The following is a 24,885-nucleotide window of genomic DNA, read 5'->3' as shown; positions in this document are numbered from 1 at the left end:
TAGAAATTTTTATATATTGCACTGTACCGCTGCTGCAAAAATACAAATTTCATGACTTGCGGGTGATGATAAACCAGATTCCAATATGGGTCTTTATTGTGGAGTAAGAGTTGGAAGGGGGCAAGGAGAGGAAAATCATAGTTGGGAAAAGGGGAAGGGAGAGGAGAGGGAGCAGGAAGCACCAGAGAGACATTTTGTAATGATCAATAAACCAGTTGTTTGGAAACAAATGACCTTGCCCAGTGTCTTAGGGCTGAATGCTTCTGCAACCGTGCCACCCCTTGCCACTGACACTCATTCTCTGCCACAACCCTCCCACGGTGCTCCACCCTTGCTACTTCCAGCATTCTTTGCTCTCGCCAGATTTACAAGCTCATTCTCTGCTCCATTTTTGACAAATACAGTACTGTACTGTGTACTCTGAAGGCAGCTGGGACAATGAATGCAATGAACTTGAAGAATCAAGGACGTTACGATGTTGCACAGATTAGAAATTTGAATAGGAGATGCTAATAACAAGGTACATCATGAAGTTGTATTAATCCAGGTAATCACCTGAGCATTAAAACCCGTACATGACTTGCAATTCTCTGTCACTAAAGAGGCAGATACCACCTGGTGCTGGAGAGGGAAATCACCCAAAAACCATGCACTGGTATCTCAATGATGAACAGGCTGAATTGCAGAGACTGACTGAGACATGACTACCCTTTTGAGAATCCAGTTTAGATCTGACTTGACAGAAATGATTTTACTTGACCTCTGAAGATGAACCATTTCTCTTTGAAAATGAGGGGAAAAAGTCTTATTTCAAACTTGTGCAAAGGTGTCCCTTGCTCTGGATGCAGTAGACAGGCTCTGGAATGCACATCTTGAGCAGCTTTGCATCTTATTATTCAGTAGCTTCTGCAGCTGAGGAATCTACACAACAGCTGAGAAATTTCGGTGAAGAGCAGCTGCAGCACTGGAGGGTTAAAGAACACAGCAGAAGACAATATTGGTGTATGGAGAAGGAGAAATAGTAAAAAAGTGAAGCAGGCAGAGTCAGACCACAAATGAAGAAAGTGAACAAAAATTGTATAGAGAACAAGCACAAATTGAAAGAAGTGTCCTTGGGAAGCTTGATGGGATGTTGCAGGAACTCACTCAGACGCTCAATGAATGCCTGAGAGTGAGTGTGCTGACAATGCTTGTGTGGACACACGTATGCAATTTAAAGGTTAAATCTCTCCAGGTAAAGACATGCATTGAGCCTACATTTTAAGGACACAGGAGATGCTGAGTCACTTGAATCTGAGAAAATCAACAGGATGAGAAGTCCAGTCTCTCTCATCAATACAGTACAGAGGGTAAAGATTCCATCTGGTAAGGTGATATGAGCCTCAAACAAGTAATTTGAATGTGTTGAGAACTGTGTGGGGTTCAATCTGTACTCAGTTCATACTTTAAAGTGAGCTAGGAAGGAATAACATGGCTAGGCTCAACAATGAGTTCAGAGACCATGAATAGAAACGTCAGTGTTGTGACTGTGATCAAAGTTGCTAGAGAGAAACGGAAGCTGGTGATACAGAAGTACTTATTCATGACAGTAAGCAGGCACTCTTGTATACACCCTTGTGGTAGAGTCTCACAAACCCAAAAGTACATCTTTTTTTAATACTCTTAAGATCAAATGTAACAGTAGACGATTCAATACAATTTCATTAGTTACAATGACTACTTTACTTCAATATTTTTGGTTCACAATGTATACGTATAGCAGGAGACACTTCTGAATGTTCAAACACCCCAGTTGGTAGATACTCTAAAAGTTTCTGAAGGCAGAGAGCCACACACCAGAATACACAGTAGACCAGCTATTGCTTGCACCTATACCTGTTTGATGTGCTAAGTAACTACATCAGCCTGGTCTGCCTGCTTGAATTCAGTCACAGTGGTGCAAATAACTTGGCCATGTTGCCTGGTTTGATGCAGGCCAATTAACACAACCCCATTGTCTTGCCAATTAGCTGATGCCTATACAAATATATCTTGGTATTCATTTTGTAAACCATATCTCTTGATCTGTGGGCCAACCTGTGCTCCACAGACAATGCAAGGCTCTGCTTCTGACTTCCAATTTACTGCTTGCAATTTACAGTCCACAACAAGAACTGAAGACTGGTATATTCTCATAACTCCAGAAAACTCCCTAACAAACTCTCTGCCCCTAGACAGGAGTCATTAACTAAGTAGGGCAACATGAATGCCCTTCACTTCAGATCCCTTCCCCAGTTACTATGTGTACCTATATCTACTCTATCTATCGTCCCTATCTGGCTGTCTGCAAGACTGAGCACAGATGGCAATAAAATATCAAAGAAATTTGATCACATCCTCTTCTGTTCACTCCCATTCTAGGCTGTCTGTGGAAGCTGTGTTGTGATTTCTTCTCCTTCTCTCTCTACCTTGCCATCAAGGTTGTAGAGCTTGATGTTTCTGTCATAACTCAGATCTCTTCCCATTTATTTCCCCCAATATCTTTCTATTCTGATTTATACAACTACTAGACCTCCTGGAACCAACCTTCATTGCAAAGTATATAGTAGTTAGTTATATTTCAACACTTTATTCTCTGTTTCCTGACATTCTCTCTGACTTCTGCACTTGTATTTCCATTCCTTTTCATCTGCAGGTCTGCTTGCATCAGAAGTAGTTAGATGTGAAGCAGCAGGCTGGTGTTCATCACCTTACACCATCACTGGGTAGACTTGATCCCTTGACCTTTCTGTAGGGATGACAAGATGAGTCGTACAGTTTAGTCTGAGTCCATTGGAGTCCTCGCTGACTCTGCACACAGGCACTGATGTCATTTTTCAGGAGCGCCATCTGTGGTCCTATCCACCTGGGGGCAAACTCTGCCTTCTCAGGCAGCTTCCATACCATGACCCGGTCTCCCAGCTGTGTGAGGGCCATCTTCTCTCTCTGGGGCCCTCTCTGATCAGCAACCTGTTGTTCCAGCTTTGCTCAATATATTAACCTGGTTGCAGTGGCCCTTCAAACTCACATATGATCTTACTAATTTGGTTCTAGCAGTTTCTTTCTCTACCCCTACAATTTCTATCATCTCATGTTCATCTTTTGCCATCTTTGCCCCATGATCAGCACTGTCATTCCCCTTCTGCTTCATATCTTCCCCTTTCTATTGTGTCCTATTCTAATTACTGCAACCTCTACAGGAAGCTGCGCAGTAACAGTTCTTGTCTACGTTGGGCTCCTGCCCTGGGGCTTCCTGATATGATTCTTACACATTGTACCATGCCCTGTACTTGCGTGGGGCTGCTGTCTGTTTGTGGCTCACTGTGGTTGGCTTTGTGGGTCATACATGATTGCTGTTCCTGCTTTGTCCATGTCATTCCTCTTTTTCCTGAGTCTGTGATAGCATTTGCCTTATTCAGTGTGTCTATTCCCAGGACAGTACCCTCATTGCTTGGCATACAGGAAGCTGCACTCCCTCTATATCACGTACCTGGGACTGAATTCTCTCCACCCTCATTGTTTCACCTTCTACACTGATAATGTAAATTGCCTCTCCAGTAGTGGGAAAATATAGACCAATTATAAACATTAATGGCCCTGACTCCTCTAACATATAACATTGCTATCCCCCTAATAACCTCTTGTGTACATCTGTGGGTAACCAATACTGGCAATAGATACTGCAGCAGCTGATCTTGTTGGCAGTCCAATTGGATAGGGCATGGCTACTGTTTCTGCCCACTCTGCTGAGTCCTTTCACCTTCCTCCAACAATGGCCCGACAGGCCACAGCTGTAATGTATCCTCTCCTCTACCCTTCCATGTCTACTATAGCCCTCCTTGCTAGGTGCCCCAGTTGCTGGCACACAAAGCAAGTCCTCTGTGTCTTCACAGCAGCTACATCCACTTTGACTTCTCTTCCCTCTCCTCTGTTCTATCTCCTTGGCCCATTATACTAATGAATGGTAGGTTGATCCCACAGCTATGACCAAATGTAAAATTTCCTAGTGGGCTGAGTTCACTTTCTTCAGCATTTTCAGGAAGACTGGATCATTTCTCCGAGGGTGGTCCAACCCTGAATACTCCACATATACTTGATATTTTCACTCTGCATAATCCATGGTTGACTATAAGCTCTACAAACCATGGACATTATCATTCCCCAGATACTCTCAATTTCCCTCAGTAGCTTCCTCCCTTCCCCCTTAAAAGCAACAGCATCTCTCCTCATTACAGGCAATCCTGCAAGGCGCCCATGTACCATTGCTGTACTTCCTGGGCCATACTGTCCAACATATTCCTCAGGCATTTTGATGTGACCAATACCTATATATCCTTTGGGTGCATCCAGTAAATTTCAATCATTTCTTTGAGCCTACAGCAGAACTCTGAATTGTAGCAAGTAACTTTAAGTGAGGGTAGCTCTGATGAAGGACCTTGCTTTATCCCAGGGATGAACAGCTTGTGAACAGTAGTGAAAAAGGATGTCTTATCTAAGAAAAAATGAGTTGACATTAGAGAGAATTCAGAAGAAGTTCACAAAAATGATTCTGGAAATGAAAGGTTTATGATATGAGAAGCATTTGATAGCTCTGGGTCTATACTCACTGGAATTCGGAAGAGTGGAGGGGGGGGGGAGTTCTTACTGAAACCTATCAAGTGTTGAAAGGTCTCAATGGAGTGGATGTGGAGAGGATCTTTCCTATAGTGGGGGAACCAAAGGGCTCAACTTCAGAGATGAGGCTAAATTTCTTTAGCTATATGGTGATGAATCTCTGAAATTCATTACAACATGTAGCTGTGGAGGTCAGGATATCGGATGTATTTAAGGCAGAGGTTCTTGATTAGTCAGGGCATGAAAGGTTATGGTGAGAAGGCAGGAGAATATGGTTGAGGGAGAACTAGATCAGCCATAATGAAATGGTGGAGCGGAGCCGATAGGCTAAATGACCTAATTCTGCTCCTGTGTCTTATGGTCTGTGCTGTAATCAGCATCAGGGGCTGGCTGGGGTCATCACCATTCTTGACCTGCTGTTGTCTAACATCAATGGGTGTAGTTGGGAGCTGAATGTCCCAGGTTACACTGTATATTGGAGGGATAGGAAGGTAGGCAGAGGGGATGGTGTGGCACTACTGGTAAAGAATGGCATCAAATCAGTAGAAAGATGTGACAAAGGATCAGAAGATGTTGAATCCTCATGGGTTGAGTTAAGACACCTGCAAGGGTAAAAGGACATTGATGGCAGTTATATACAGGCCCCCCCAACAGCGGCTGTTAGGTGGACCACAGGTTACAACAGGAAATAGAAAAGGCGAGTCAAAAGGGCAATGTTATGGTAGTCATGGGAGATTTGAAGATGCAGGTCAATTGAGGAAAATCAGGTTGGTAATGGAGCTCAAGAGAGTGAGTTTGTTGAATGCCTAAGAGACGGCTTTTTAGAGCAGTTTGTCATTGAGCCTACTATGGGATCAGCTGTACTGGATTGATGTTATGTAATGAACCAAAGATGATTAGGGAGCTTAAGGTAAAAGAACCCTTAAGAACCAGTGATCACAATATGATTGAGTTCAACTTGAAAGTTGATAGGGAGAAAGTAAAGTCTGATGTAGCAGTATTTCAGTGGAGTAATAGAAATTACAGTGGTATGAGAGAAGAGCTGGCCCAAATAAATTGGAAGGAGCTGCTGGCAGGGATATCAGCAGATCAGCAATGGCATGCATTTCTGGGAAAAGTGAGGAAGGGGCATGACATATGTATCCAAAGTGAAGAAATACTCAAATGGTAAAATAGTACAACTGTGGCTGGCAAGGCAAGTCAAAGTTATTGTAAAAGCAAAAGAAAGGGCATACAACAAAGGAAAAATTAGTGGAAAGATAGAGGATTGGTAAGTTTATAAAAACCTACAGACAGCAAATAAAAAATTATTAGAAGGGAAAAGATAAAATATGAAAGCAAGCTAGCAAATAATACCAAACTGATAGTAAAAGTTTCTTCAAGAATGTTAAAAACTAAAGAGAAATGAGAGTGGATATAGGACTGTTAGAAAATGAGGTAGGAGAAATAATAATTGGGGACAAGGAGATGGCTGATGAACTAAATGAGTAATTTGCATCAACCTTCACTGTGAAGACACTAGCAGTGTGCCAGATGTTGCAATGTGTGAAGGAAGAGAAGTGGGTGCAGTTACCATTACAGGAAAGAAGGTGCTCAAAAAGCTGAAGGATGTAAAGGTACATAAGTCACCTGGACCAGAAGAACTAAACCCTAGGGTACTGAAAGAGCTAGCATTAGAGGTTGTGGTGGCATTAGAAATGATCGCTCAAAAATCATTGGACTCTGGCATGGTGCCAGAAGACTGGAAAAAATGTTAAACCCACTCTTTAAGAAAGGAGGAAGGCAGCAGAAAGATGTTAGAGTCAATTGTTAAGGATGAGGTGATAGAATACTTGGTGACACAGGACAAGATAATGCAAAGTCAGCATGGTTTCCTTCAGGAAGAATTCTTTGAGGACATTACAAGCAGGATAGATAAAGTGGATGTAGTGGGTGTTGTATATTTGGACTTTCAGAAGGCCTTTGACAAGGTGCCACACATGAGGCTGCTTACCAAGTTAAGAGCCCATGGTATCACAGGAAAGTTACTAACATGGTTAGAGCGTTGGCTGATTGGTAGGAGGCAGCAAGTGGGAATATAAGGACCCTTTTCTAGTTGGCTACCAGTGACTAGTGCTGTTCTGCAGGGGTCAGTGTTGAGACCGCTTCTTTTTATGTTGTATATCAATGACTTAGATGATGGAATAGATGGCCTTGTTGTCGAGTTTGCAGATGGTACGAAGATTGGTGGAGGGGCAGGTAGTGTTGAGGAAACAGGTAGGATGCAGAAGGACTTGGACAGATCAGGAGAATGAGCAAGAAAATGGCAAATGAAATACAATGTTGGAAAATGCATGTTCATGCACTTTGGTAGTAGAAACAAATGTGGGGACTATTTTCTAAATGGGGAGAAAATCCAAAAATCTGAGATGCAAAGGGACTTGGGAGTCCTTGTGCAGAACACCCTATAGGCTAACTTGCAGGTTGAGTCAGTGGTGAGGAAGGCAAATGTCTTGTTAGCTTTCATTTCAAGAAGTCTAGAATATAAGAGCAAGGATGTGATACTGAGGCTTTATAAGGCACTAGTGGGGTCTTACCTTGAATATTGTGAACAGTTTTGGGCCCCTCATCTTAGAAAAGATATGCTGGCTTTGGAGAGGGTACAGAGGAGGTTTATAAGGATGATTGCAGGAATGAAAGGGTTGTCATACAAGGAATGTTTGATGGCTCTGGATCTGTAGTCGCTGGAATTCAGAAGGATGAGGGGGGATTTCATTGAAATCTTTCAAATGTTGAAGGGCCTAGACAGAGTAGATGTGGAAAGGATGTTTCCCATAGTGGAGAGCCTAGGACAGGAGGGCACAGCCTTAGGATAGAGGAGAGCCCATTCAAAACAGAGATGCAGAGAAATTTCTTTAGCCAAACAGTGGTGAATTTGTTACCACATGCACCTGTGGAGGCCAGGTCGCTGGGTGTACTTAAGACAGGGCTTGATAGGTTCTTGATTGGACATGGCATCAAAGGTTACAGGGAGAAGGCCAGGAACTGGTGTTGAGGAGAAGAGATAGAAAAAAAGATCAGCCATGATTGAATGGCGGAGCAGACTCGATGGGCCAAATGGCCTCATTCTGCTGTTATGTCTTATGGTTTTAAAACCACAGAGTATGGAAGCCCAAAGTTTCAAACTTATTCTTAAGACACACAAACAAGCTTATTGCAGTTCAGACTCCCGAGCGAGTATACTTGCCCCTCTCTGACACCCCGAACAATTAGTAACCACCTCTCGTAATCAGGTGTCTGCTTAAATAATATAAGTAACACGGAATCCACGAACCTATCAAAATAAACTTAGCGCACTTAAACAGAAAGCACCAGGAGACCGCAACACAGAGTGAGCTGTTATAGAGAAAAAACACAAGGAAATCTAAATGATTAATGACTCTCATGAAACAACAATTAACTCATTCAGGCACTCTTAACAATCTTGGAGCCAACGCTCCCCGGCCCCAGCTCCCCTCACAAGCCCAAAGAGCTTATTGCACAGTGGTAATGATGTTTGATATGTATCACATTGCAGGTCACAGAAGTTCACTATGAAACCTAGAACAATACTATACAGGAATAGGCCATTTGACCCACAATCTTGTGCTGAACTAATGATGTCCAATTAAGCTAATCCTTTCTCCCTATACAAATCCTTATCCCTCCATTCTCTACATACTGTATATGCTTATCTTGGCGCCTCTTGTATACCTTTATCATATCTACCTCCACCACCACCCCGGGAGGCCGCTCTAAACACCTACCATTCTTTGTATACAATACCTGCCCTGCGCATTTGTTTGAAAGTTCCCTCTTCCACGTTAAATGCATACCCTTTAGTATTAAACACTTGACCCAGAGTGAAAAGATACTAGTTGTCCGTGGCTCTCATAATTTTATAAATTATCAGGTCTCCCCTCAGTATCTGCCACTCCAGAATCACTATCCAGCTAGCCTCCATCCCTCCCCCCATCTTTTCATTCTGCCTTTTCAGCCCAGAAGGGTCTCTGTCAGAAATGTTAACTGTTTACTCTTTTCCATAGATGCTGCCTGACCTGCTGAGTCTAGCACTTTGTGTGTGTTGCTTTAGAAAGGACAATCTATTGATTCATGTTTACGTCTGTGGAAAAGCCAAAATCAAAACATTGGCCTAACAGCATAAGTTTTTTTTCTTCTTTCCTGTTAGCTTAACGTAGTATCTCTAGGCAAGATCGTTGAAAATACTAAGGGGCACTTCTCGCAATCTCACTGCTTTCTCTCAGAACTGCACACCAGGCAACAGCATGATGCTTTTCTCATCTCCTCCAATATCTCTGTCGCAGAGCACCACACAGCTCTGCATGCCTGCTGGAGGTGAAAGCACTGCCTTCTGGTGAGATTTCTGATTGTCTGTTAATGAATGCAATGATGCTGATGGCAGTGAATATGAGGAAGGTATGCATTGTGCCCTTGCGGGTCCATAGGAGGGAGCTACAAAATGTAAGATTACAAACACAAGAAACTCTGCAGATTCTTGAAATCCTAAGTAACATGCAACATGCCAGAGGAACCCAGCAGGTCAGGCAAGATATACGGAAATGAATAAAGCTTTTCATAAGGATCCAGAATGGCAAAAAAAAAACATAAGAGATGAGGACAAAGCTAGACAGGAATGAATTGATATTATTATGCATAAACTGGACATTCCATTTGTAACTGTAATTCATTGGCTTTAAAATATTATGGAACCTTCAAGGCATGTCCATTTCATTTTATCGTTTATCCTTGTTATTTATTTATTTAGAGATAGTTCAGCATGGAATAGCCCTTCTGGCCCTTCGAGCTTCGCCCCCCCCCCCCCCCCCATTTAACCCTAAACTAATTGTAATGACCAATTAACCTTCTAACAAATACATCTTTGGACTGTTGGAGGAAACGGGAGTACCTGGAGAAAGCCCGCATATTCCATGAGGAGGACTCGCAGACTCCTTACGGAACGGTGCTGTATTGAACTGTGAACTCTCATGCCCTGAGCTGTAATAGTTTCGCACTGTGTTGTGCTGTTTGGTTTTGTGTATCAAACGGGTTTGTAAGAGATTGTTATTGTTTTCTTTTTTTAAAGTAATGGATGTAATAGTCATAATCAATGACAATGGAACAGTGGAAGGCATGCAAATAAGGTAGTTCCATGCCAAACAATATACAGTGTCTGACTGATAACTCCCCACCATCTCATTAACCAGCCTGGCTGCTGTTCTTTCAAGCCAACCTATAACTGGTAATGGCACTCTTCTCTTCCACCCAATTACTCTCCTCCCAAGAATGCCATGAACAGTGAACTCTGCTGTATAATTACATTATTTTGTAAAAACCCTGCTTTATTTTGTGGAACTGGTCCACAATCTGCTTTTTTGTATGAAACATAGAAAACCTACAGCACAATACAAGCCCTTTGGCCTACAAAGTTGTGCCAAACATGTCCCTACCTTAGAAATTACTAGGCTTACTTATAGCCCTCTATTTTTCTAAGCTCCATGTACCTATCCAAAAGTCTCTTAAGAGACCCTATCGTATCCGCCTCCAACACCATTGCTGGCAGCCCTTTCCACGCACTCACCACTCTCTGAGTAAAAAACTTACCCCTGACATCTCCTCTGTACGTACTCCCTAGCACCTCTTGTGGCAACCATTTCAGCCCTGGGAAAAAGCCTCTGACTAGCCATATGATCAATGCCTCTCATCATCTTATACACAAAAGGTAAGCACAGCCGAAGTGCAATGGGATAGCGTCGTCTTGGAACCTCAGCCCTCCTGATCACCAGCAGTTCCCTGCCAGGTAAGTATTGGATGCAGTTAGAAAAAGACACTGAATCTGTTTTGCTGTGAAGTCATGAGCAATCACAATGTGGCACAAGGCATAAAAATGAAAGCCACAAGTTATTTGAAGGGAAAAGGAGAACTTTACAACATGTTACAGCCATTGGCAGTTGCACTCATTAAAAAAATTAACAAAAACTATGCTTTCTCTTTTCATGTAGAAATATTATAATCAGGCATTTCAAGGGATCCTGATCTTGGTGAAAAATTATCTGCTCTCAAATTAGTTCACCCTAGAGCTAAGCTGAGAAGTAGGACATGTGGCAGGAATGATGGGTTTAGCTTCTTTTATTGGTATTTTTTGAAGGTGCTGCATTGAATCTCAGTACTGGCATGTTGCATTGTAGATCTGGTCCTGGACATAGGTGTACAAACTTGACTTAGGGCTTCATATTGCTGCTTAGGTCCTTGTCCTCATATAGTATGCCTATCAGTTCTGACGTACCTGTTGAAGTAGTATTTCGGATTTGAAAGTAAAGAACCTTGGCAATGGATAAGCTTACCTCCATCACCTGGTCTTTCACCAAGCTTCAAGATTAACAGGGCTCTGGAAAACGAAATGAAATCAAATCCTGAGGGTTAGCATTTTAGGGGAGATCAAATAGGATGATTTCAACCCTGCCAGTGCAGAGCTCCAAAATATTTCTCTGCACCCTGAGGAGTGGAAGATGCCTGCAGCATGCAAGTCAGCATGCATGAAGAACAATGCAACATGGTGCAACAGTTAGTCAAGGGATAAAACAGAACTCTGCAGAATACTGGAAACGAGTTCCGTAGAAGAAATTATTACAGAAGGTATGTTGGTATAAGAGCAAAATGATACACAAAGAGGATAATAACTTGAAGGAGATTCAATGAAGTTGGTTGAGAGTTACTTCAAAATGTGCAGTAACATATTGAAATGACACGTGACTGTGAGCATGTTGTCTAGATCAGGCATGGGCAAACTATGGCCCACAGAACTTGATGAAATTATATTAATAAACCTTGTTAACATTTTTTTCCCCACAATTCTGGCGTTTTCCCAATTGATGACGCACTCTATATACATTTGTGGTGACCCAGTTCCTGGCACATCCGAACTGGCTCACAATTAGCCAGCGTTCCGGCTAAGGGAGATAGCCTACGGGGGTTTGCGAGCACAGAGCTTTGGAGCCTCTGCGCCACGGGGGGCAGGTTGAGGGAGGCTTAAAAGTGAGGCTGGGGATTTCGAATAAAGTTTTTTTCTTCGACTGCAGTTACTGACTCCTTGTCGTAATTTTAGCGCTGCATGTAGCACACCGCTACACATTGACCTTTGTTGAGGTGCAGCGTTTTACTCCACATTTGCGCTTTACTCTTTGTTCGGCTCGACCTATTTGTGTGAACAGGTGTTCAGCGTCATGAACATCAACAAAGCCAGCCACAGATCCAAGTTAACTGACCAACACCTCAGATCCATCCTGAGAATCGCCACAACAAAACTAAATCCAGACTTTGATGCGCTGGCTAAAAAGGGAGACCAACAACACTGTTCCCACTGAAATTAAAAATAAGTTTCTTCGTTGTGTTATGTAAAAAATGCATTTGAAAATATTTTTTTCAATGAGCCTTACATGTTACATGTCATTTCTGTTAAGTGATGGACATGAGTAGTGCTCAGGTGCACGTACGTTCTCAAAATAAAAAAATGCGCTCTAGATCAAATAATGCGCCCCACATACTGCCGCGCTCTCACTGTTCTGTCTTTGTGCTGGTCGTTGTTCAGTTTTGGCACAGGGGACAATTGAATAAGAAGGAGCAGGACAAGTAGACCTGCATCTCCTACCGTTTAGATATTTTGTTGTAATGCATTTGTTCATTTTCAATTGAAATTAAAGCACATGTTTTCTACATATCCCATGATATTTTATTTTCTCTTATGAGGTGTATTACCAAAACACTCCGTCCATCTGCTCCTGGTCCGGCCCCCTTGTCAAATTTTAGAACGCTTTGTGGCCCACAAGTCAAAAAGTTTGCCCACCCCTGGTCTAGATGGAACTTGGATGAAACTTGGATACTCAAGGTGAGAGGGGAGCAAAATCCAAGTTGAATGAATTCAAAGACGAATTCAAGGAACTGAGAAGTACTTGAATGTAAATTGTACAGCCTGGATCCATTCAGAACAGTGAAGTATTGAGAAGATGATTATTGAATGCAACCATAGAAATGGGATGATTATAGCAGCTTTGAAATGGGGAAAAATTGCTTGAGGAAAGCAAAAATTAATGAAGCTAGCTTTGAATGACTGGGTGTTTGGATTAGTGTCGAGAGAGCTTGTCATCAGTATCATTGAAATGCAGTATTTTAAGATTTGCATGAATTAGTGTGTATTAACTGTATATTTTATGATTGTGTGTATGTATTAATGCTATTTAATGAAAAAAACCTCCCCATAATGCTTTCAAGATAGTGTGTAGATAAATAACACATGGTTACCACAAATAATGGGGTAAAATTCCTGATCTCATGTAGTGCATATCATATTCCAGCACTGATGCGGAATAAGGAGAGATTTTAAATGGATTATAGTTGGGAGAAGAGATGAACAACAAAGCCAGGCATTGTTTTTAACATACTTGGTCATTTAAAGAAAATTGCCACATCCATTGAATTTAAACATTCTGACATACTGTATTTATAAATTACACCATTTGCAAAAATAGTTCTTTTACTATTTTAGCTATTTTTGGCATTTCATTTTGAAAGTCATAATCTTTCTGCATTTCTTTCTCTTTATGTGTCTCCTCAGTTTTTAATTTAACTCCTTATAAATTCTTTACAATGAATGAAATCTCTCAAACATAAATAATAGTAAGAATTGTTTTAATACATTATTTTCAAAGAGTTGGCATGGATACTATTAACGGAATTTTCTTGAAATAGCAAAGTTCCAAATATTCATGTAAATCAAATGCTTAGTTTATTATCAAAGTATGTCTGTAAAATACAGCTGATGTTTATCGCCACCGCAGCTGCTCTCGATTTCTTTAAGTCAGCTCAGCACCCAGACCGATCAAAGCTCACACCCTCACTAGTGGTACGGGCATCAAAACTCCTCTGCCTTGACTTCTGTCGATTTTGCAACATACCAGCATAGTTCATCCCTTGAATTCACTTACCTCTTCGTTGTCTGTAGTGATAATTTACTTCAGAAAAGTTGTTACGGTTAATATCTTCAGTGGAATTTCTTGTCTTCTGAACTACCAGTAAGCTGTGGCATGCATTTGGTAGTGCCATCTTAAACAGGAAGTTAGTCAACACATAGGAAGTTAGTTAAAACACAGAAAGCAGGGAGTGCTGATATGGATAACATCTACTTATTAGACAAAGATTGAAAGGCAATCAGTAATATTTCTCAGTGTAACAGGCAATGGCTGTTGGGGTACTTGAGGCAGTGCTACCCAGGTCCCCGTTTTCCTGAGAAGATCCCATCTCCACATGATACAAAACTAGGTGGGGTTGTAAGCAAGAGGAAGGCTGTAGTAAGGCTGAGCAGATAAAATACAGCAGATGTACAGTAATAGAACATGTAAACATCCAAAAATGTGCACTTAATTGAATTGACTTTATTACTTACATCCTTCACATACACGGGGAGTAAAAATCTTTATGTTACATCGCTGTCTAAATATGCAATGTGCAACTTATTGTAATTTGTGATAAATAGTATGTACAACAGGACAGTTGATATAGCATAGAAATACAGTTGTGTCAGTGTGGTAACCTATGTATACCTGTCTGGACATGCCCCTCTGCTGACTGCTCCTGTGGCTCCTTCCACAGACCCTTGTATAAAGGCACTGCTCCTCCCTCAGTCTTCGACATGTCGTGCTCCCTTTTGCTGTTAATAAAAGCCCATCGTTCACTTCCAGTCTCTGAGAGTTATTGACGGTGCATCAGTCAGCATGAGTTGATCATTCTGATGGTCTGGAGGAAGAAGCTGTCCCGAAGCCAGTTGGTCCTGGCTTTTATACTGTGGTACCATTTCCCTGATGGTAGCAGCTGGAACAAATTGTGGTTGGGGTGACTAGTGTTCCTAATGATCCTTTGGGACCTTTTTACACACCTGAATAATGAGAAGTTCACATCTACAAATGCACAAAACAGAAAAATAGAGCGATTGTTAAATGGTGAGAGACTGCACAATGTTGATATTCAAATAAATTTGGGTATTAGGAGGGATGCAGGATCTAGTGATGCATTGTGGGAACTGGCAGACCCTATCGTGGTTCCTGGTGACCACGTCCATGGCAAGTGGTGGTTGGTCAAGGAACTCAGGCTCAGAGATGATGGCCTGTGATACATCTGGGAAAGGGAGAGTTACTCGGACACCGTTTCAGAAGGAAGTCACGCTCATTAGATTAACAACTTCAGATTTGTTTGGTGGTCAGGTACTGCGAGTGAAGCAGGTAGGGGGATCCAAGCAGTAGCACAGGAGGAGCTTGTCCAGCAGGTCTTGGGTTGTTGCTCCCTGTGGGGATGGGTGTGTGGGTTGTATGGAGCATGAGCAACCAAACCCGGCACTGTGGTTCCGAAGGCTACTCGAGGGAGGAAAGAAGAGAAATGTTGTTGTAATTGGGGATAGTACAATCAGGGGAATAGACACAATTCTCTGCCACAAGGACTGAGAGCCCCATAGCCTGCATTGACTGCCTGGGTTTGGGATGTCTCAATTGACCTGCAGAGGAACTTGGAGTGAGAGGGGAAAATATCCAGTTGTCGTGATCCATATGAGTACTAACAATGTGGGAAAAACAAAGAAAAAAGTTTAGCTGAGGGAATTTGAGCAACTAGGGATAATGGTGAAACAGACAACAAAAAAAAAAGTAATAATATCTGGATTGTTAACTGGGCTGCCTGCCACTTGGCTCAGGGTGAATAAAATCAGAGAGTTCAATGTGTGGCTCAAAGACTGACGTGGGACAAGTCGATTTAAATTTGTGGGACATTTTGTACCAGTATTGACGAACCATGGTGCTGGTGAATCGCAAAACTAGCTCCGTGGATAAGGCTTTAAGTTGAATAGTAGAGTTGGGGGAGGTTCAACAGCTTGGAAAAGTATGGATAAAGTAAAGGGAAGGAGAGTGCAGGAAAGGTTACGGAAGTTTCCGGAATAAAGGCTAAGAAAGAACATTCAGAAAGGGATAAGAATATAACTGCAAGCAATGTGCAGACAAAATTGAAAAGAAGGTGTTAAGTACAAGACTGAAGCTGTTATATTTGAATGCATGCAGTATATTAAATGAAGTCGATGATCTTGTAGTGCAGTTAGAAATTGGTAGTTATGCCATCATGGGCATTACAGAGTCATAGCTGAAAGAAGATTAGAGCTGGGAGATAACCATCCAAGGATTATCATCATCATTAATGTGCTATGTTTACAACGCAGATGATCATGGTCTTTCCATGACCACAAATGTTCTTGGCAGATTTTTCAACAGAAGTGGTTTTTCATTGCCACCTTCTGGGCATCCAAGAAGACACATTCTATTCAAAAGACAGGAAGTTGGGCAAAGGGGGGTGGAGCAAATCTTTTTGTAAAAATTGAAATAAAATCCTTAGAAAGAAATGACATAAGATCAGAAGATATAAATCCTTGTGGGTACAGTTAAGACACTGTAAGTGTAAAATGAACCTGATTGGAGTTAAAAACAGGCCTCTGATTAGTACCCAGGATGTGAAGTAAAAATTACAATGGGAGATAGAAAAGGTGCAATAAAAAAATGTTAAGATTGTTGTGGGGATTTCAATATCCAGGAAGTTTGGAAAAATCAGGTTGGTACTGGATCCCAAGGGAAGGAATTTATGGAATGCCTAAGAGATGGGCTTTTGGAGCAGCTTGTGGTCAAGCCCACTTGGGAAAAGGCAATTCTGGATTTGGTGCTGTGCAATGAATCAGATGTGATTACGGAGCTAAAGGTGAAGAAACCCAAGGGGAAAATAACCATACCATGAGAGAATTAACTCTGCAGTTTCGGAGGGAGAATCTAATATCAAATGTTTCGGTATTACAGTTGAGTAAAGGTAACTACAGGGGCATGAGAGAGCAGTTGGTCAAAATTGATTGGAAGTGGATGTTAGCAGGGATGATGGTAGAGCAGCCATGGTGGCAGTTTCTGAGGGCAATTCGGAAGATGTAGTATCAGTTTGTGGAAGAAGCATTACAAAGGGAGGATGAGACAACACACACAAAATGCTAGAGGAACTCGGCAGGCTAGGTAGCATCTATGGAGAAATAGTCAGTCGATGTTTCAGGTTTGTCGACTGTGCTGTTTTCCATTGATGCTGCCTGGCCTGCTGGGTTCCTCCAGCAATTTGTGTGCTGCTCAGATTTCTAGCATCTGCAGATTTTCTCTTGTATGAGACAACCATGTCTGGCAAGGGAAATCAAAGACACAGAAGGCAATTAGAAACACAGTAAGGATTGAAAAGATGAAATACAAAGGTAAGAAACAAATAACATAAAAGAGGACAGCAAAATTTTTTCAGCTATATAAAGAGTAAAGGAATGGACATTGGGCCATTGGAAAATGATGCTGGAGAAGTAGCAATGGAGGAAAAAATGGCAGATTACCTGCATAACGATTTTGTGTCAGTCTTCGCTGTGGAAGATCATAAGACATAGGAACAGAATTAGGCCATTCAGCCCATCAACTCTGCTCTGCCATTCCATCACGGCTGATCCCGGATCCCACTCAAACTCATACACCTGCCTTCTCACCATATCCCTTGATGCCCTGACAGATCAGGAACCAATCAACTTCCACTTTAAATATACACACGGATTTAGCCTCTACTGCACACTATGGCAGAGCATTCCACAGATTTACTACTCTCTGCCTAAAAGAAATTCCTCCTTATTTCTGTTCTAGAGTCACCCCTCAATTTTGAGGCTGTGCCCTCTAGTTCTGGATACCCCCACCACTGGAAACATCCTCTCCACATCTACCCTATCTAGTCCTTTCAACATTCGGTAGGTTTCAATGAGGTTCCCCTGCATTCTTCTAAGTTCCAGTCAGTACAGGCCCAAAGCTGCCAAACACTCCTCATATGTTAACCCCTCAATTCCTGGAATCATCCTTGTGAACTTCCTCCGGACTCTCGCCAATGACAACACATCCTTTCTGAGATATGGGGCCCAAAACTGTTGACAGTACTCCAAGTGCGGCCTGACTAGTGTCTTATAAAGGCTCAGCATTATCTCCTTGCTTTTATATTCCATTCCCCTTGAAGTAAATGCCAACACTGCATTTGCCTTCTTTGTCACAGACTCAACCTGTAAATTAACCTTCTGGAAGTCTTGCACAAGAACACCTAAGTCCCTTTGCACCTCTGATGTTTCAGCTTTCTCTTCATTTAGACAATAGTCCGCGCTGTTGTTCCTTTTACCAAAATGTATAATCATACATTTCCCAACACTATTCCACTGTCACTTTTTTGCCCATTTTTTCAATTTGTCCAAGTCCTGCTGCAATCACATTGCTTCATCAGCACTACCTACCCCTCCTCCTATCTTTGTATCATCCACAAACTTTGCCACAAAGCCATCAATTCCATTATCTAAATCATTGCCAAACAATGTGAAAAGTAGTGGTCTCAATACTGACCCCTGAGGAACACCATTAGTCACCGGCAGCCAACCAGAAAAGGCCCCTGTTATTCTCACTGGCTGCTTTCTGCCTGTCAGCCATTCCGCTATCCATGCCAGTATATTTTTTGTACCATAGAATTTTATCTCATGTCTGGCACCTTATCAAACGCCTTCTGAAAATCCAAGTAAATGACATACTGCCTCTCCTTTGCCAACCTTCTTATTACTAGTTGGCCGTTTCCTTGGCTTTTATGCAGTCATTAACTTACCTTGTCAGCCTAACCATGCCATTTGAAAACTTCTTCCTCCATGGGACATATCTATCCTGTGCCTTGTGAACTATTCCAGAAACTTACCTCTGCTCTGCCGTCATCGCCTCCAGTATCCCCCTCCAGTCCACCTGGGCAAGCTCCTCTCTGATGACTCAGTAATTCTCTTTATTCCATTGTGATACTGATACATGTGACTTGTGCTTCTCCCTCTCAAATTGGAGTATGAATTCAATTATATTATGATCACTGCCTCCTAAGGGTTCCTTTATGTTAAGCTCCCGAATAAAATCTGGGTTATTACACAACAGCCAATTGAAAGTGGCCTTTCTCTGAGTAGGCTCAAGCACAAGCTGCTCTAAAAAGCCATCTTGTAGACATTCAACCAGTTTCCTCTCTTGTGATCTGACACCAAACTTGATTTTCCTAATCCCCTTGCATATTGAAGTTCCCCATTACAATCGTGTCATTACCCTCATTACATGCCTTTTCTAGCTCCCTTTGCAATCTTGTCCATCTCTTGGCCTCTTTTTGGAGGCCTATATATGATTCTCCTAGTGATTTTTTCACCCTTGCAATTTCTTAACTCCACCCATAAAGATTCATCATTCTCTGACCCTATATCACCTCTTTCTAAAGACGTAATTCTATCTCTTACCAACAGAGCCACACCACCACCTATGCCTTCCTACCTGTCCTTTTGATACAAAGTATACCATTTGATATTAAGCTCCTAACTATGGCCTTCTTCCAGTGATTTCCAAACGTCATACCAACCAATTTCTAATTGTGTCATGAATTTGTCTGCTTCATTCTGAATGCTACATGCATTTATATGCAGCACCTTCAGTCCTGCATTCTTCTACCTTTTGAATTTTGCCTCTGTGGTACAATTAGACTCTTTGCTCTGTCTGCATTTGTACCCAGTCATTGGCTTGTCCATCCTTACATTCACGTTACACCCATCATCTACTTGTAAACCTGCTGGCTCATCCTCAGCTCTATCATGTTGGTTCCCATCCCCCTGCCATATTAGTTTAAACTACTCCCAACGACTCAAGTAAACCTGCCCACAAGAATATTGGTCCCCCTCAGATTCAAGTGCAACCCATCCCTTTTGTACAGGTCCCACCTGCCCCAGGAGAGGTCCCAGTTATCCAGAAATCTGAATCCCTGCCCCCGCTCCAATTCTTCAGCCATGAATTTATCTGCCACCTCATTCTTTTCCTATCCTCACTGTCGCGAAGCACAAGAAGCAATCCTGAGATTTAAATATTTGTAATTCATTTTGCTGAGGAAAATGAAGTGGGTTTTGGTAACATGGAAATGAGAGATGTGTAGGAATCTGAGTAACAGAGGATGGAGCAGGACAATACCAGGATCATATTATTACACCTGCTCTACGGAAGGTCAAAATAAGAAAAAATATGAATACACTTATGAAACAAAAATGAGGTTGGATGCAATACAGAATTTCACATTGCCTTTCCTCACCCTCTCCTTGCTTTCACGTGCTGGTGCCAAATTACAGCTTATAATTTTGTGATCTGAATGAATGGAGAAAACTTGTAAGACCATAAGACGTAGGAACAGAATTAGCCCTCTTGGCCTGTCGAGTCTGCTCTGTCATTCCATCATAATGGATTTATTACCCCTTTCAACCCATTTCTGCTTCCTTCTCCCCGTAACCTTTGACGTCGTCATGAAGTGAGAACCTATCGACCTCCACTTGAAATATACCAAATGACTTGGCCTCATCTGTGGCAATGAATTCCACAGATTCAGCACCCTCTGGCTAAAGAAATTCATCCTCATCTCTGTTCTTACTGGTTGTCCCTCTATTCTGAGGCTGTGCCCTCTGGTCCTAGACTCACCCACTGTAGGAAACATCCTCTTCACATCCACTCTGCCTAGGCATTTCAATATTAGATAGGTTTCAATGAAATTCCTCACCCTCCTCATCCTTCTAACAACTCTATCGAGTATAGGCCCACGGCCATCAAACGCTCCTCATACATTAACCCTTTCATTCACAGAATCATTTTCGTGAACCTCTTCCGGATTTTCTCCAAGGACAGCACCTTCTTTCTTAGACAAGGGGCCCAAAACTGCTCACAAGACTCCAAGTGCATTCTGACCAATGCCTTATAAAGCCTCAGCATCACATCCTTGCCCTAATATTCTAGTCCTCCTGAAATGAATGCTAACATTGCATTTGCCTTCCTCACCACCGACTCAACCTGCAAGTTAACTTTTAGGGAATCCTGCATAAGGAGTCCCAAGTCCTTTCGTGCCTCTGATTTTTTAAATTTTCTCCCTTTTTGGAAAATAGTCTTCACTTTTATTCCTTCTACCAAAGTGCATGACCATGCATTTCCCTACACTATATTCCATCTGCCACTTGTTTTTCCATTCTAACGATCTGCCCGAGCCCTTCTGCAGATCCTCTGCTTCCTCAACAGAATCGAAATCAGGTTTAATATCACTGGCCTAAATTGTGAAATGTGTTGACTTTGTGGCAGAGGTACAATTCAATACATGATGATAATATAGGGAAAGAGACTGTGAGTTCCAGTAAGTATATGAAAAAGTTAAATTAAACAAGTAATGAAAAAGCAGAAATAAAAAAAGTAGTGAGGTAGTGTGCATGGTTTCAATGTCCAGTCAGAGATCTGATGGCAAAGGGGAAGCTGTTACTAAGTCACTAAGTGTGCGCCTTCAGGCTTCAGTACCTCCTTCCTGATAGTAACAGTGAGAAAGGGCATGCCCTGGGTGGTGGGGGTCCTTAATGATGGACACCAACTTTTTGAGGCAACAATCCTCAAAGATGTCTGGGATATTACGGAGGCTAGTATCTATGATGGAGCTGACAAATTTTCACTTGATTTCACTTTGTAAGAGCATACAAACCCAGACACAGCTCCATCCTTCATTGGTTCAAGTTTTGTCTGGAATTGCCACTTCACGTGGGTGATGGCTTTCTGGAGATCTTCCCTGGAACTCTCGTACCTTACTTGTCACCAGGCTTCTAACCTAGAGCGTGGATCTCCTGGTTCACTCAGGGCTTCTGCTTGGAGAAGACTGAATGACAATATATTAATAAAATACAAATGCCAAAGGAAGTTAAACTAATAGTGCAAAAAAAGTGGCAATTACAGCAATGGCATCATTAAAGACTTTCTAAAGTAATTAGCTATCACATATGAGAAACTCATGGTTCTTCAATACTTTGATATATTTGCCCGTAATTCTGATCTCACAATAAGCTCCCAGAATCAACATCAGTGATGAAGAAATGATAATTGGATTGATTTTTGGGGGTTTTCATTATCTATTAAAGTTACTGTGAAGTTGAGAAGTCACAAGCACTCCTGTGGAAATTTCAGCCTTATGATCATGTATTTTCTTTTCTGATGTTGAATTATAAGTAACAAAGTTAAGCAAATGTTGCATATTTTCCATGTGACTGATGGGAACCTAAGAAATGAGTATATTATTTAGTGTGCTGTGACATTTGAAGGGCAAAAAAGTGCATTTAGGGCATCTCATACAAATGATGGAACTAGTGTTTTATTTTCTTTCTTTCTTTCTCTCTCTCTCTCTCTCTCTCGCTCATAATTCTTTCTTGTTGATCTTTATGCTTCTGATGTTGTTCATTACAATACAAAGAAGGCATTGTTTCCATATTAAGTGACTGTATTCTCTGACTTTGTGCAAAATCATATGATGGATTTCTGTGAAAACAGAACCTGCTTGTTATCTTGGGTGCCCTGCAGAAAAAGGCTATGATAATAGAAGACTAGAGACACACCAGTGTTTGATGGCTGGTTTCGAGATATGGTTGACGGACCTGTGTTAATAGTGTATTACTCTAGGACTTTAGTATGATTATAACTGTGATTTGAGCACAGAGTTTGGGGCAGTGCCAAATTACATGGTATCCTATAAAGTGATAATCCTTAAAATCTATGATTTACCGTGAGTCATTAAAACAGATTTATAATACAAATGACATTTCCAAAATTAATTAAGTTTGATGGCAAGTGTGAAGAGTTATCTTTAATGGGTATTCAGAGCTTTGACTCCAAGACAACATTTTCCAGTTAGATTTAGCTTTGTGTGTATCTGTCTTGCCTCCAGGTGCGGAAAAAGAGCAAAGCCTGCAAAGCCGGATTGTGTGAAGGAGATGAACTCATTTCGATCAACAGTAGGCCTTGTTCAGAATTAACCCATTCAGAAGTCATGCAGCTGATTGATGGGTCCAGTGATACCCTGCAAATACTCATTAAAAGGTAGAGTTCCTTTTTTATATAAATTAATGCACCTTGTTAGCACTTTATTATTCATATTTTGCTGTACCAGGACAAGACTTTAAATTGCAGCGAACAGCAAACAGAACATGGTGTTAATAACCTAACTGGCCCAGGGACAAAGCACTCATTAGCTTCACTAACATCACTATGCACTTTCCTTAAGGAAAGTAACCATGCTTTACCCTTCAATGTAACATTGAAAAGGTTATTTATAGACTCACAGAGTCATAGAACACAGAAAAACTCTGTCAGCCTACTGATCTCACACTGGATGAACACTAATCTCATTTTATTCTCCCTTATTTTTGACAAACTCTTCTAAATAACAGGCAGATATGGAGATAAAGTCTATGTTCCCAAAGCGAAGAATAGGAATATAATGTATCTCAATCTATGAATCACTCTTTGCAGGATTATGTCAACTTCTCACTATATATCTAGGCCACTAGGTGGAGAACCAAGTTGATCCTAAGCATTCCATTCCTGGACAGGGAAGAAATAGCATCATTCAGCTTATCCGGCTCAGATTACACTTCCTGGCACCCTTTTATATGGTTGCATTTACAGTGGTGGAATAATTTGTGGGGAAGATCATTCTACCTTCTTGGCTCGAGGCAGCCACATGGCAGTTAGTGAGCCATGACACACAGCTGAAAAGGAGTCTGAGCAAAAAGAAAGCACACGAAGAGAAATGGATACATCCATATTGCAGTTCTGAGGTGTGCTTGTAGAGATAAAAGTTCTCAATATTGGGAGAGCTCTCATTGCTGTAGAAATATTGAATTAAACATTTCAGGGTGTAGTTGAAGTTCAGCTTGTGCTTCCTCCATAAAATTAGTTTATTGGCATATGGAATGCTAATGCAGAATATAGTTACCATTTATGTGGCATGTAGAGTTGTGACTGATCAAAGTCTCCAAAGAAACACTGAAGCTGGTGATATCAAAGTCTTTATTCAGCACAACTAATAGGCATAATTCTGGAGACAATAGCCAGTGATTCAATACAATTTCTATAGTTGCAATGCCATTGTTTACTTCAGTACTCTGGGTTGACAAATGATTCATTGAGATATGTTGTGAAAGCACATTGTAATTAATAAGACACCTCTGACAGTCCAAACACCTTTGGGAGAAACTAATTAACACAAATATTCTAAAACCTTTTGATGACAGAGAGCCAGACACCCAAAATTAATCTTGTCAGGGCTGCTCTGACTACACAAAGACTGTTGATTGTCTATACCTATGACCATGTTTGAAATGCTAAGTGACAACGTCCATCTAGTCTGCCAGCTTGCTCGCGATTCACAATGATGCAAGTAACCTGCCATGTTGCCTGGTTTGATACAAGCCAATTAAGACAGACCCATTGTTTTAATGTTTAGGTCTTCAATATGCAATCTCTTGGCCTGTGGAGCAGCCTCTACTTTTAACTGGAAATTGCAAGCAGCAATTTGGGAAAAAAAACTGAAGGCTAATTGCAAGCTTCCTGAACTTATTTACATTTACAATAAGAACTGAGGCCTGGTTCTTGTTTAAATTAATTCCGCTATATTCACAAATCCAGAAAGTTCCGAAAACAGACGGTAAATCGAAGGCAACAGTGCCTACATGCAACCAAAATATCTACAAAAAATAAATTGCAGTTATATTACTATGTGAGCGATATAGCTTTGACCTTTTGACATTATATTTGCAATTTAACTGACATGTTGATTGCTTTCATTTTCTTTAAAGTTTAATTAACTTCATCTGGGCTGATAAAAACGGCTGTAAATCTGAATGTCAACTGCCAGAGCCTTTCATCATTTTGAATGCCTGACTCACTAGTGCTTCACTGCTGCAGTTTTAACCCCTGGTTTCTATAACGTCTATGTATATTTAGGTAATTAGATTAGAGTCCTGTTACTTGATAGTTTGTACAGACATCTGTTGATTGGTGCTCTTACTTTCTGTGTCATTGGTCTAAATGCAATCTCTTATGATTACATGATACATTCTGAACTAAAAACATTACACACGTTGACCATATATTTCTGTGAAGTGTAAAGTTCAACTATGACCTAATTGTGAATTTCCAAAGTGAAGAGAGATTCCAAAACTTTAAAAGCCCAGGTTTGATATTGGTTTAGTCACAGAGAATTTGAGAATCCACTAATGATGAAAGCAAATAATCAGTA

General features: G+C 41.3%; 1 protein-coding gene across 5 annotated transcripts in view; it reads left to right on the top strand.

The window, feature by feature from the left end:
* Window positions 1-24,885, top strand: part of LOC132404556 (synaptopodin-2-like) — a 132,916-nt gene that overhangs the window by 66,122 nt on the left and 41,909 nt on the right. For all 5 annotated transcript variants that reach the window (XM_059988766.1, XM_059988765.1, XM_059988764.1 and 2 more), the window contains exon 2: window positions 22,531-22,682. In XM_059988766.1, coding sequence (XP_059844749.1) covers window positions 22,531-22,682 — 152 coding nt within the window. The remainder of the gene's footprint in view (window positions 1-22,530; window positions 22,683-24,885) is intronic.

Source organism: Hypanus sabinus, chromosome 14 (assembly GCF_030144855.1).
Source record: "Hypanus sabinus isolate sHypSab1 chromosome 14, sHypSab1.hap1, whole genome shotgun sequence".
NCBI classification, from domain to species: domain Eukaryota; kingdom Metazoa; phylum Chordata; class Chondrichthyes; order Myliobatiformes; family Dasyatidae; genus Hypanus; species Hypanus sabinus.
This window is presented reverse-complemented; position numbering and strand designations above follow the sequence as displayed.